Source organism: Microchirus variegatus (assembly GCF_963457635.1).
Source record: "Microchirus variegatus genome assembly, chromosome: 17".
Taxonomy (NCBI): Eukaryota; Metazoa; Chordata; class Actinopteri; order Pleuronectiformes; family Soleidae; genus Microchirus; species Microchirus variegatus.
The window spans coordinates 6,876,772-6,890,691 of NC_139818.1; the positions used below are offsets into that span (position 1 = coordinate 6,876,772).

Here is a 13,920-nt window from a genome sequence, read left to right on the forward strand (position 1 = left end):
CTCGACTACAGTGTTCGGTGTACATCTTTTATATACTGCTTGATGTGAAGACCTAGTCCACGAGCAGCATGCACACAGTTTTTATGTTATACACCGAGAGACCTGATGCTAAGATTTTTGTTGGGAGTGATCAGGATGGACAGGATTAGAAATGAGCATATTCCAGCGGTAGCTCAGGTTGAACGGTTTGGCAATCAGGGAAGAGAAGCGAGATAGTGATTATATTAGACAAATGATGTTAAAGATGGAGCTGCCGGGCAGGAGGACCATAGGGAAGCTTCATGTATGTTGTGAAAGAGGACATGAGGACAGCTGGGGTAAGAGAAGAAGACTCAAGGGATAGGACAGGTGGAGGCAGATGATCTACTGTGGTGACCTCTAAAAGGAGAAGCTGAAAGAAGAGGAAGAAAATCATGATGTGAAGAGGATTTCAACAAATATGAAAGAAAAACCCATTATTATCATCATCATCTTGCTGAGTCCAAATCTCAGGATTCTTCTTTATTTGCTCTTGCTTGTAGACATTCAAATAATTGTCACAGGGAGCATTACACACACACGCACGCACGCACACTAGTTTCACTGTGAACCTGTGGGAAATCCAGGAATTCTCTCTATGTACCTTAATAAAACACTGTTGCATCAGCAGATGAGTCAGTACACTACACTGAGATTTACACAGAGGTCTGTTTCTCTGCTTTCTTTTAATGCAGCATCTGACCCAGCTTAAAATAGAGCCTGGATGTTGCAGATCAAGAGCATCTGCTTCATTTCAGCAAACCTGGGAAACACTGTGCATCGACTAGTGGGAAGCAAATCACATTGACGCTGCAGCCACACCAAACTAACACTTTTCAAAAAACATGAAAAATGACTGGCCTGGGTCAGATTGTATATTGTATGCAGAACTACATTAAAATAAGGATTAAGCGTTTATTTTAACACTGAAAACGGGTTACTTCACCTTGTGTGTTTTTCTTCGAGTGAAAGAATCCATAGAGCCATAAAATGAAGACCACTCAACTCTACTGAGTCTTCATTACGACTCTAAGACTGTGACGGCTTCCGGTCAGCAGGCAGCTTCCTAAGGCCCGCCCACAAACAAAAAACCACAGCGCAAAGAAAAACTGTATTTTCAAACAACGAAATACAATATTTTTGAACGATTAAATCAAGATTTTTGTTGCTTCTTAAAAAAGTGTTGATTCGATCCCTGAAGTGTTGTTTGGTCATATTGACACAAATCTAATTCCATAGGGAAACTCCATGGTCTGAGTAGTCCATGTGTGTCACCTCTCAGCATCTCGAAGGCAATTTTAAATCTACATTTTTGGTGCCAATTAGACCTTTTACTCGCTATCATTGGAGGTCTGTGATTCTTCTTCATGTCAGACAGTGAGCCAGTGCCTCCTATTGATGAGCCACCACTGGACAAAACAGACAAATCAAACATTTGGCCACTGGTAAAATGATTTATGGGTGAGAAATGTAATACAGTGACGGAAAACTAACAAACAACAAACCAGGCAAATCATTCCAAAACAAAGACAATAAAAAAACTGGAAATTGGAAGTTACACCCTGAATATTTGAGGGAAAAACAACAGTCCTGGATTTGTTACAGTGTTTGTGATAATGATGGTGTCATAGTCCCTCTTCTTTCTTGATCTTTCATTTCACCATCTTCATCGTTGTCTTGTTCTTCTGCTCCTGCTGTTTGGAGTTTGTCTACAATGAGCAAATGCTCTGCATCTTCCGCTCAAGTTTTTTGTGTACTTCTGTGACAGCGTCACAGGTCCATGTACAGGTGTGACATGTAGTACAGCGTTGAGAGTGGTTTTGAGGGGATGAAGGCATTTCTTGGAATGATGCCATGTTTATGAAGAACAAAAAAGATCTTCAAGTACTTCTTCTGCGTGGATAAAGCCTTATACCGTCTTAAGTCTTTCCACATCAGGTGCCGTTAAGTCACATCATCTTCCTCTGTTTTTCTCAGGATATAATGAAATCATCTGTCCTAATGCAGATTTACTATGAGTTTATAATCCCATGGGATTTCAGTCCTTGTTCTTAGGCAATTTGGGTTTTCTCTTTTCAATTTTCTTGTCCGAGTCTTTGTTCTTGTGACTGGCTTTAATCTCTGCTTCCCACTGCTTTTTCACCATGGTGTAGAGCCTCATGGTGGCCTGGGCATCTTGGACCTGGACAACAGTGGTTGCAAGAGGAGCAAGATTACTTACAGACGCTGTTTTTTTTTCTAGTTTGGTGCAACTATACATTAGTTAGTACATGTACTGTTATTACTGCAACAAAAAGACTTATTGCCAAAAAAGAATAAATAAACAGGCAGTGAAGAGCTTTGTATGACTTACAGATGAATGTTCACCCTGCTGGACCTTCACGTTAAGGACTTCTTTGCAGAGGACTTTCAACGAGGGCCGACCACTCTACAAGAGGAAAATCACATCATTATCACTTAAATTTCAAGTCTAGGTCAAGGACCTTCGTCTGTAGAGCAATCGCAATAACAGCAAATTATCATTGTACAGTCCATACAAAAAATGGACGATGTTTCAGAGCTCGCAAACGTGCACACACCCAAAAAGATCAGGATTTATCAATGAGGACATTGGTCAAATCTCACGTCAGCTCAGACTAGACTTACACCAGTTTGAAATCACCATGGTCTCAGTGCAGAGTATGACTGTGTGGATAATTGTCATTATATCATACCAATGCAATGTCCATTCACACAGAGGTTCCAAACAGGTAAATTATATACTGAATGCAAAATGTGGAATTGTTATTGTTAAAAACAAGGACGATTATTATAATTAAAATAATATACAGCCATATATTCAGCACTTAAAAATATGTATCTTGAGGTGAATTGTTTTTTGTCGACAGACCAGGTGACATAATTACTTACAATTTGTCTGGAACTCTTTCCCCAAGGTTTCCCCGTCGACATACAACAAAATAATTGTAAGTATCTAGAGCTGTTGCTCTAAAACTTGGTAGACAATCTAACAATCCTGTCCCGCCCATGGTCAGAATCGCAAACAAAAAATAACGGCGCAAAAACAAGTGAGGGAGTGCAAACGCAAAAGAGTTGGCGCAAACAAACAAAAGGTGTATTTTCAAAGAGATAAAAAACAATATTTTTGAATGATTAAATTGATATTTTATATTTTATTTGCTCAATTCATAAAGGGTTGCTTGCTCCATGAAAAATGTTGTTTGAAAATATTGACACAAATCTAATTTCATATGTTAACAGGAGCAGCTAACCCAAAACACTGTGTTGATGTTAAAAGAGCGGCTTCAAGATGCATTCAAGAAACCTTACCACTGCTGTACATCACAGCAAACAGCCCTTTTCAACAGTCCTTTTGTGGTGAACCAACAGGTTTTTAGCAGTCACATCAATACAGTTCGTAAACACAAGTTAGGCCGTGTCATACATTTACCTTAGCAATCTTTTTAAATGGTTTATACTTCTGAGTGTCCCGGATTTTCTTTTTGGGGTGATCCAAGAGTAAAATCTGAAACAAAGGTTCGACACTGGTGAAAACCCTAAAAAAAAAAAAAAAACTCTTTAAAGAAATAGTCCTCACTGAGGTAATACACGTATCTTTACCTTTAAATCATTGTGTATGGCATGTCCAACCACAATCCTGCCTTGCAGGATCTCTGCTACCTCCCTCTGGACAACTAGCACATCTTCTCCTGCAGTGACAAAAACATGGATAATTAAATGAAGACATTTTAGAGCAAAACATAAAAACATGTTTTAGATTCAGTTTTCTGTTCATTCATTTGTCAATAAAATCCCTGACTCACCATCTTCGATGTCCTGTGGTCGGATGCCACTGACGGCTGTCCTGTAGTCCGTCACCCTCTCTGTGGGTTTGACGTATTTGTCATAGATGCATTTCCCAAACTGATTCACGAGGGATGCGCGCGCTAAGATACTGTCTTCTCCGTCTGGACCAACTCCCACCATCTCACAATCAATCGCCACAGCTTTGGTGAGACTTTTTGGGGCAAATAACAAGAGTGAAAAGTCATTGGTAGTATGGCAACATGCCTGGTGAGTTAAAGCTGAAAATAAACATTTCCTCTGCTTTTATTTTGAAAAGTAAGCGGGTAATGAACTCTATCTCACCGTCTCTCTATCTACTATACTAGTTATACTATTACTTATTACTATTACTAATACTAATACTAGTGTTTTTATACCACCATTGCCTTTATTGTCAGTGTATGTTCATACAACAAAATTAAAATGGCTTCTCTATAGCCGTGTTTCTAACATTGGTTTGGTACAGTAAGGTATGGTACACATCTTTCTGTGTTTCCATAAGGAATAGTACTAAAATAACCAGTCCCTAATGTTCAATTTTTGGCACCCTTCCCTTTGGGCACCAGCAGTGCTGGCTGATATGGGCAGAACTTTGTATCACAGTATTTTTCTAAATTTCAACAGTTTAATTGTATAGAAAGGTATTTTTGTTTATGCATGAACACGAGTGTGTGCTCCAGCAAGAGAGACGCACATTTGAGTGTGTGTGTGTGCTCGTATTGAGTGGTCAAGTGAGAGAGGGAATGGTGCAGGTGTGTTTGTTAACGTAACTACATACATTTTTGTACTCTAATATATGTTTTCTGCTAAGTCGGTGGAGTAAAGTGTTAATTGCTATAATTACTACCACAGTTACTTCTTTAGCTAAGCCATTAACAGTGAAAATTATCCTCTAACAGTGTTTTGCTGCACCACGTTCCTTAGGGGAAATGAAAAATTAATATAATTAAAAAATATATATATAAAACCGGTTTTTGTTATGAACCAGTATCCAGTATACCAGTAGGTGAGAGTGGATGGTTGTTTACATAAAACGTAAATTGCAGCCATGGCAATTTGCTAATTACAAACGTCAAATTATTTCAAATCAGTTCTAGTGGCAATATTGGATTTGAATATTGGATTTTTTTTGTATGGCAGAGATTCTATAACACATTCACTTTCTGTTTTGTGCCAAAAATAGACGTGGCAAATTATTTTATTTATGTATATGTATATGATTTTTGATTATTCCTTTAAGAAAAAGTACCGTAATATTTCAAAATATATGATCATATTATGAGTAAATATTCTATTGCTCATTCTTAAAATTCACCTTATCAAATACATCAATGCAGGTCAATGACAATTATCTGCTTTTATGTCTCTGCAAGTATATTTGTGTGCAATGACATTATTCATTGGAATGTATGCATGTCAGATCTATCTATAAATGCAAGGAACTTCAAACTGTCATCCGTGTGCCATCCTACAGGTCACTTAGTTGCCAGGCTTCAAACTTGGCAGGTGACTCAGTAAGGACACTAGAATTTGCATTGCCATAGGTCATATGTACACCAGCATTAAGAGTAATTTTGTAATGGACAAAGTAATTTCCTTACATGGTGTCATGTTTACACGGAGCCTTTAAAGGGACATGGTGAGATTGATTTTGACAGGAAAATTTTGCGTTAACTTTTTTCAACTTTTTACCAACTTTCTTCTTTGTCCTGACTCACCCCTCGAAGGCTTTCTCCTTGACCAGAGCGCGCTCTGCATCCTTGGTAAGAATGTGCTGCTTTTTCCTCATGATGTCTGCTGCCTCTGATCCGACCGTCGCCTCGATGTCGTCCGGGTCTACATCATCAAACCACAGGTCATCTCTACAGGAGCAAAGAGCAACAAGATAGAAGTTAGCAGTCACAATTATTGCAGAGGTAAATATTGGAGGAAGCAAGAGTTTTGTAGATATTTACTCTGTAGGTTTCTTCTCTGCAACCACAAGCTTCTTTTTTTTCACCATGTGCTCACTGCTTGAATTTCCACTGCTGCTTTTCCTTTTAGGAGCAATGGAGTGTTGTGATGATGATGAGACGGCTGGAACCTTTGCATTGACATGCGTGTCCTTGGAAACAACGCTGTCTGACCCCGTTTTCTGCTTCCCTTTTTTGCCAGTCTCTGTCTGTTTGGGACTGGTGTTTTTCTTAGAAATATTTATTGAAGAATTTTCTTTAGCCTCCTTTTTTTGAAGTGAGCCAGTCTGATTTGTCAATGCCACAGGCTGTTTTTTTTCAGGCTCACTTGCTTTTAAAATCTGAGGAAGATGAAAATAGTCAGCAGTGTTAAGGAAACGACGGTAGACGATATACACACAGGAACAGCAGAAATATACACACAGACCAAACTCTTACCTCTTGCAATGTTTTCCAGTTGGCAGAGAAGTGTTGAGCATCTTTTGGAGGTTCCACTTTCCGTTGGTTGTTTGGGGGAAACTTTTTAATTTTAACCTTGTCTTTAAACCAGAACTTCTTTTTCTTATTTACATTGTTGTTATTCTTTTCAGAAATTTGTTGTCCTTTCGCTGCAGAGTGTGTTTTCTTGGACTTTACAGTTGACATTATGGCCACTTTTTGTAAAATAGTTGCTCTTACTTGCTGTTCAGTCCTTGATAAGCCACGTTGGACCACCACAGACTTGTCACTTGGTTCCTAGTCGACGCTACTACGGAGTCCCGGTCAACGTTATCAAACTGTGAAATAATACATTGAACGTGTAGCCAGGCCAACAAATAATACCCGCTCAGATATCTTAATCAACGTATTAAAACAAAAACAGCTGACGTTTATGTAAAAGACGTCAGGAGCTCGAAAGCCATGCTGGACCGTTTACTTCCGGGCTGTGCAACAACTAAATGTGTCCACTCAGAATACGCCGTAACTGTGACACAAGCTCGTCGTATTACACATAAACCATTAACAATTCGAAGACAGCGGTGTCACATGTATAACTCAAATTCATAAGTTAGATGGTAGTATTGATACGATTAATTGTCTCCTTTTGTCCTATTTTTTTTACATTGTATTCCAGACCCGGAACACAGTGTAAGACTGTTTGACACCGAACTGAAATTTGCGTCGGACAACATGGACGCAAATCGATGACATGATATACAAATATATATGTTATATGAAATGTTGAGTTTGTGAATTATACTGTTACATTAACATACACGTATGTGTCGCGCGTTTTGAGGAAATATTTTGTAAAGCTTTGGTTATGTGCAAAGCTAAATGAAGGAAACGTGTTTATAGGTACGTAACTGTCTGCAGCTTTCTGTTGATTAACAAGCATTGATTACTCAGTCGTGTCTCAGTGTTGATGATGTTGTGATGTGTTTTCAGATCATGGTGGAAAGCTCTCCCTCTCCTCTGCCTGAGAGAGCCATTTACGGTTTTGTTCTGTATCTCGGCTCACAGTTCAGCTTCTGTGAGTCACCCCCCCCCCCCCCCCCCCACACACACACACACACACACACACACACACACACACACACACACACACACACACACACACACACACATTTCTGATTTCAGATTATTATCTTCCAATATCGATCACGTTTAAAATAAATGTAACAATTGTACAGTATCATTAATCCACACACACAAGCCCATACAACACTGCAATTATGCAATTCAGTGAGTGTAACTTTTTAAAATCAGGTTTCATGTGTTAACCCAGACGTGTATTAAAAATAGGAGCTCTTAAAACACAAGAGTGTAATTTGTAGCCTACAAATAGGAGACAATAACTTAACCAGCATGCACTTAAAGTGTATTTTTAAATATTAATGTCTATTTATTTACATTATCTTCATTACCCCAGCTTTAATGACTTTAGGAGCTCTTAGATTGTCTCCTGGGGAGAAACCCATCATTAAATTGAGTGGAAAAACAATGGAAAGCTTTACCTTCATTAACACAATGAACACAATCTTGCAGTTTTTATTGCATGGGGTTAGATGAAAGTGGTATAAAATGATGTACCTTTCCAAGAATGTTAGCTCTCTTTACAAGACACAATACAAAAACAATAGTAACAATAAAAATATGATGGTCTATGGGCCAACCAGCAGAGTAGTAGCTAGCACTGTTTCCTCACTGTAAAAAGACCTGGGTTTGCATTGCGGTCCGAGGATGTTTCTGTTTGAAGTTTGCATGTTGTCCCTGAATATGTGTGGGTTTTCTTTGGGTTTTGATTTATTCTCACAGTACAAAAAAACATGCAGAGGTGAATTCTGACTGCGACCCTCAGGTGGAGGATAATGCCGTACCCAATGAATGAATTACACATGCTTTCCTTTCTCCTCTTCACAGTTCTGTATTGCCTGTGGGCTTTCGTACCGGAGCGGTGGCTTCATTCGGTAGGGCTCACTTACTGGCCTCAAAAGTAAGTTCAATGAGACAGCGGTTATCCAAGAACAATTTACTATTTCCTTCCCTTGACTGAATAGACGGCACATCTCTGAAAATGTACTTGACAATGTACTCCAAGCTCTCTGATTGTTCAGTGAAACATTTTGTCTTTGTCTGTAGATATTGGGCTCTTGCAGTGCCGATCTATCTGCTGGTTGCATTGATGATATGTGTGTTGTTGCTGTTTGGAGTGAACATGAACAACACGGCTCCACTCGACTCTGTGGACAATGTCACAGGTCAGGAGTTGTCCCTATGCTAAGTGTGACCTACTGGTTAGCTGGTAAAAAAAAATCACTATATAGCAACAATAGTCCAAGACTGTACTGACTGTAATCATATAATGGACTATAATAGGAACCAGGAACTGTTATCTAAGAAATCAGATTGGGAACAAGACAAGCATTTTGAAAGCACAAGAAATCATGCAGTGACCCTAACAATGCTCTTTTTTAAATAATTAACTCACTCACTCAATATTTTACATTCAAAAAGAGCTCATACTGTATATAAGAAAAATACCAGTTTAATTTAAGTACAAATAACCAATACAAATAATTGTGTATACAATGGGAGCTTACAAATAATTTAGTTTTCCATCTCTTATATATAAGCATTTATATTTGAATATATGATGTATGAAATTTATGTTTGCAGAGAATAAATGAAAATTATATTTAAAAAAAACAACAATAAAATTAATAAAAGGGCAAAGATTTAGAATTAGCTATATTCAGCAATAACGGAACAGTGATTTTGAGTAGTGATCTTTGTGGATATAGTAATTGGTTATTATTTATAATGGAATGGAATGAAATGTATTTATTTTGAAACATGTCAAAAAAACAAATGGGAACAAATTGTTAAACATTTAATGTCTTACCGTACATGTTCGATAAGGAGTGCAAAGTGCAACTTTTTAATTCCCAACCCTTCTCCTCAAGTCATTGTTAAATGATTAATCATCTTTTGAGGCTGGCTAATCATGCAAGGACTTGCATAAAGTGTGGATGTCATTACAGCTGATGTAGCTCTGTTATTTCTTCAACTGTGTTAAATAAATGACCCTCATGACACCTCTCTGCCCCAGATGTGTACGCAAGAAGCCAGATGACAGAAGACGACCAGAGGGAGAAAATACCGCGACTGAGAGATGTTTCCATCTCTGAAGTCAACAAAATGTTTTACTTGTCGCCGAAACAATGATGAGCCAGATTTCTGCTGGATGCAGCGTAGAAGTGAAAGCTCCTGTAGTGGGACCAAACAGATGTGTTTTGTTTGTGAGTTCTTAACAGAGAAACAAAGATATGTAGCATGGTTTTATTTTCAATAATTAAAGACTTAATGCATGCACTTAAATTAGAATCAGAATTGGGTTGATTGCTAGGCATAGCTTTATACTGTATGAGGAGTACATGAGGAGGAAACATGAGCAAAGAAACAAATACATTTTAGAGAAAAATGGCAATTAATTAATTAATTACAAAAGAGAAATATAAACATAAATCAGTGCAGTGTGTAAATTGTGCAATATGTCACATTGTGTACAGTAAGTTATAATACAGTATACCATATAATATAAAACTACGATGACATTGAGATTTTATTGTAAAATATATATATGTGATATAATAGATAATCATAAAGTTCAGCATTTTAAATGGATTATGATGCACATTCTATATCTCTCTAAATAAATATGTGTTTGGGAAAAAAGTGTACTTTATGGTTAATAAAGCTTGATTTTCGATTCTCTTTATTTTGGTTTTGCCTCATCATTTAATGATTTTTAAATCTAATAATTTAGACTTCTATTTGATAATTTTAATATTCTTAATAATACAAGTTCTTCTAGCAGATTGGTGTTTGGCATTCCTCTGTCCACTAGATGGCGGACTTTCACTTGAACACGGTTGTAGGCATTAGTACCCCACTCCACAAGGTGGCGGTAATGCGCCTTATGTTGTTTGCCAACCGCCAAGAAGAAGACAGAAGGGGAGAAAAAGAGACAACATATAAACACGAACGGTGAAGAAAGAGAGAGTGTGTGGTTTTAGTGACACCCCGGACGCTAAAAAGTGTTTTCGAATGGCCTTCGCTCTCCCAGTGTGGCTCATGGTGCAGGAGGAGCTGCTCCAAAATGGTACAGAAGATTGTGAGACTCCGAACTGCTTCGACGAATATGACGACGAAACTTTGTTCCAGCTCTTCCACCTCACCAGACCCTGCATCACTTTCATCACCGACTCCATCCGCCTCCGCATGAAGACGGTCACTGTGGAGCAAGTCGACCTGACCGTGGACGCCATGGTGATGGTGGCGCTCAACTACTACGCGCAGGGAGTGTCGTCCCCCGCGGTGCTGGACAGGGTCGGGCTCAAGAACACGGACCGCGCTTCTTACATCGTCGCCACGGTCTCGGGCATCATCGTGGGCATATCCGACCAGTTCATCTTGTTCCCACGGAACCGGGAAGCGCGAAGTAAAGTCGCGTATCTGTTCGAGAGACTGAGTGGTATTCCTCACGTGGTGGGAATCCTGGCTCCGGCTCACTTCAAGATCAGAGCCTCTCCGTACGAGAAGAGCTCATTCAGGTCTTTCGTCAACAGCCAGGGTTACACTTCTGTGGTGAGCCAGATCATCTGCGACTCTGAGGGGAACATCCTGAGCGTGGACCAGTGCTGCGTGGGCAGCACGTTCGAGCAGGAGATGTGGGAGTCATCAGACCAGGGCAAAGACATCGAGAAGCAATTCAACTGGCTCGTTGGTAAGACACAACACAATAGAGCAGGGGTTCTCAACGTTTTGATACCCGAGGGCCACTTTAGGAACCCAACATTGGACTGAGGGCCACCAAAGGAAAAAAAACAGAAATAAATCCCATTTGTAATCATTTTAATGACCAGATTTCAGTTCTACAGTTTAGCGTTAAGTAATTTAAGCATTAATATAATAAAGCTTTATAATTTACTGGATAATTACCCAGTATTTTGGCCATTGTTCTTACCTTCTAATAACAGGTTAATACCCGGTAACACATTTCTGTTACCATATATTTACTGGGTAAATAGCTAGTAATTGGGGGCTGTAGCTACCTGCTTATTACCAGCTTATAACCCAATAATACACTAAAATTCACCATATAGAAACCAGGTAAATACCCAGTATTTTTGTTTACACTTATTGGTCTGCATCCAGTAATGTCCAATAAACATTTAACAAGCTTAGTACCTCCTGGATTAAAACTATCAACTATAATTCATTTTGGGCCGCCAGAAATGTTTATGCGGGCCGCCATTGGCCCCCGGGCCGCACTTTGAGAACCAATGATATAGAGACATTAGAATTAGGGAACGGCATGAACAATTCCATTATTCGTTTCCAATTGTATAACGGAAATGTCATACTTGACTAAATGCTTCCTATATCCTTACTTAATCAGCCTTTAAAACCAGGAGAGGACATCACAATATTACCATATCCAAAATCTAACATAAAACCTTCTGTCAGGATATTAATGATTATTAATATATACTTACATTGCTACATTCATTTATGGGAAAGACATTCTAATCGACAGCTGCATTATCTTGTGTTTCTCTCCGAGGTGGTAAAGGCTACCACTTAAGCAAACACATCTTGACTCCTCTGCCGGATCCCGTAAGCGACGGTGAGATTCGCTTCAACGAGTCCCATGAGAAGGTCCTGGACATCATGCGGAAGACGCTGGGCTCCATGAAGAGACGCTTCAGGTGTCTGATGCAACTTGGCTTTGCACAAGAAGCCACTTTGAACAAGAAGTGTAACATCATTCAGGCGTGCAGCGTCCTGCACAACATCGCTAAGAAGTTCTCGGTGCCTCCCCCACCAGCTGCCGGAAAAATCGAACCACTGCATCCAGGCAAGCAGCAATCGGTGCCAGTAGAGATCTGTCCAGAGGCTGTGAAAGCCAGACAGAAAATCATCGATGAGGTCTTCTCTTCAGGGTCCAGCAGCCAGGAGCCACCGGGTGACAATGTTACTGAGGAGAAGGAGTGAGCATCTTTGTTTGCTCCAGGAAGCAAGCAAGTAATTGTTGGTTTAGAGAAGAGCTTTGAAGAGCTACAGTTGTAGACTCTGCCAATGAATTTGACCACTGTCCTTGTCCCAGAATACAAAGACTAGTGGGGAATCAGTTTAATGAATGAAGGGTGTCTCTCGGGTGACAAGCACCCATTCACCTTGTTGGTATTGGGCTGTATCTGGTTAAGCTGTCAGCTACAGGTTACCAAGTCGGTTTTGCATAGTGCTGGGAATTTCTTTAATTGAAAACTTTTCAATTTTCACAAATTGAAGGTTGGGGACTTAAAGCTATACTTACCTTTCTTGCATTTTTACACTTTTCTTAACACTTAACCCGTAAGATAAACCCACCAGGTTTTGAAACTTATAATTATTTAATTCTCATATTATGATAAAAGTATGACCAAAAAAAATTATTCGGACCAAATAAAATAATTGGCTGAGCTTCCTCTCTGTCATCTGTCGTGCGCCTCACCGATCGCTGTCACAACTTGCGAGTCCAGCGCCTCTCTGACAGAGCAGTGTTGCCAACATGGCGACTTCGTCGCTAAATCTGCTGACATTTTGTGGTGTTTGGAGACTCTCACATGAAAGCATGTATCACTCTGCAGTTTCTAAGCTCAACAAGCAGCGTATGTTGCCGGGATCACCTCCCAAAGCACAGTAACCTCTGCAGTCCCAGCCTACAGTCAGAGCAGAGAAGAGAACCTCACCACTCCACACCTCCAGGCTGCTAATGAATCGTGCATGCACATGGCCACCACTGTTCCCGCCCTGGAGGGAGGCGGAGTTGTTCATGTTCAAATTTTTACTAAGTGCTGTGAGACATGCAAGAAAGGTAATTATAGCTTTAATATTTGGTTAAGTACCATTCCTCCCCGTCCCTATATGCACCTTGCATTCCTCCATCACATCACAGATGATTTCTCGAAGCCTGAACGACTGAAGCCACACATTGAGGCCAAATGTGACATAAAGTCAAGTGCGTTTTGATGATATTATGAGTTGGAGTTAATCTAGGATTTTAACTAGCATCTATAATCAAAGTGTTTTACAGTCGCTAGCTAGCTGGTAAACCAGGTATGCTAACAGTAAGCTAGCACCATGTCAATTAAGAAGCCATCTTATCATGGTGCTAGCTCTCTGGAATAGCCTCACCACGGCATGGTTAAGTTGCGTTTCCACTATAGTACCTGGTACCAGGTCCTTTTGTTAGTAGTGCCGTCGCAGGGAGAGACGCCCGACACAAGAATCAAGCCGAACAATGCCAAACTGTTGATCAGTTAAAAAGACTTGGATTTCTGGATTTCCACTGGACGCGTTACAGCCGCGGAACGTCAGCGGCGCGGTCGCCGTTGCAAATCACTTCCATTCTAATCAATGAGAGCATTTCCACCAGACGCGATGCGGCGCGTCTCAGCAGTGTCCCAGAAGCGGCTTGCCGCGCCGCAGCGCCATCGATAGGTAGCAGTTCTGTTTTTGCCGTTGCCGCTGCTGAACCTCGTAAATTAAAACTCGCACCAGACAGGAAAAGCGACAC

At 40.0% G+C, this 13,920-nt stretch overlaps 3 protein-coding genes across 3 annotated transcripts; 2 read left to right on the top strand and 1 right to left on the bottom strand.

The window, feature by feature from the left end:
* Window positions 1–1,527: 1,527 nt before the first annotated feature.
* Window positions 1,528–6,436, bottom strand: rexo4 (REX4 homolog, 3'-5' exonuclease). Its single transcript, XM_083904182.1, has 8 exons — window positions 6,255–6,436; window positions 5,820–6,157; window positions 5,583–5,726; window positions 3,843–4,036; window positions 3,640–3,728; window positions 3,470–3,544; window positions 2,372–2,446; window positions 1,528–2,200 (listed from the first exon to the last, which is right to left on the bottom strand). The coding sequence occupies exons 2-8, from the start codon at window positions 5,864–5,866 to the stop codon at window positions 2,057–2,059; spliced, it is 768 nt and encodes a 255-aa protein (XP_083760308.1). The 5' UTR covers window positions 5,867–6,157; window positions 6,255–6,436; the 3' UTR covers window positions 1,528–2,056.
* A 577-nt stretch (window positions 6,437–7,013) lies between these two features.
* Window positions 7,014–9,901, top strand: pigp (phosphatidylinositol glycan anchor biosynthesis, class P). Its single transcript, XM_083904185.1, has 5 exons — window positions 7,014–7,154; window positions 7,245–7,329; window positions 8,220–8,292; window positions 8,439–8,557; window positions 9,409–9,901. Exons 2-5 carry the CDS (start codon window positions 7,248–7,250, stop codon window positions 9,522–9,524), a joined length of 390 nt encoding a protein of 129 aa, XP_083760311.1. The 5' UTR covers window positions 7,014–7,154; window positions 7,245–7,247; the 3' UTR covers window positions 9,525–9,901.
* A 505-nt stretch (window positions 9,902–10,406) lies between these two features.
* On the top strand, window positions 10,407–12,356 carry LOC310938784 (putative nuclease HARBI1; the record flags this gene model as incomplete). The annotated part of the gene is made up of 2 exons (XM_083903403.1): window positions 10,407–11,085; window positions 11,926–12,356. 2 exons carry the CDS (start codon window positions 10,407–10,409, stop codon window positions 12,354–12,356), a joined length of 1,110 nt encoding a protein of 369 aa, XP_083759529.1.
* Between the last annotated feature and the right edge of the window lie 1,564 nt (window positions 12,357–13,920).

Coding starts and splice junctions, on each gene's coding strand:
- rexo4 (XM_083904182.1), bottom strand. CDS start 5,866: ATGGTGAAAAAAAAGAAGCTTGTGGTTGCAGAGAAGAAACCTACAGA. Junction 3,545..3,639: donor CCATACACAATGATTTAAAG/GTAAAGATACGT, acceptor CCTTTGTTTCAG/ATTTTACTCTTGGATCACCC. Junction 2,447..3,469: donor CATTTAAAAAGATTGCTAAG/GTAAATGTATGA, acceptor TTCCTCTTGTAG/AGTGGTCGGCCCTCGTTGAA.
- pigp (XM_083904185.1), top strand. CDS start 7,248: ATGGTGGAAAGCTCTCCCTCTCCTCTGCCTGAGAGAGCCATTTACGGT. Junction 7,330..8,219: donor CGGCTCACAGTTCAGCTTCT/GTGAGTCACCCC, acceptor TCCTCTTCACAG/TTCTGTATTGCCTGTGGGCT. Junction 8,293..8,438: donor CTCACTTACTGGCCTCAAAA/GTAAGTTCAATG, acceptor CTTTGTCTGTAG/ATATTGGGCTCTTGCAGTGC.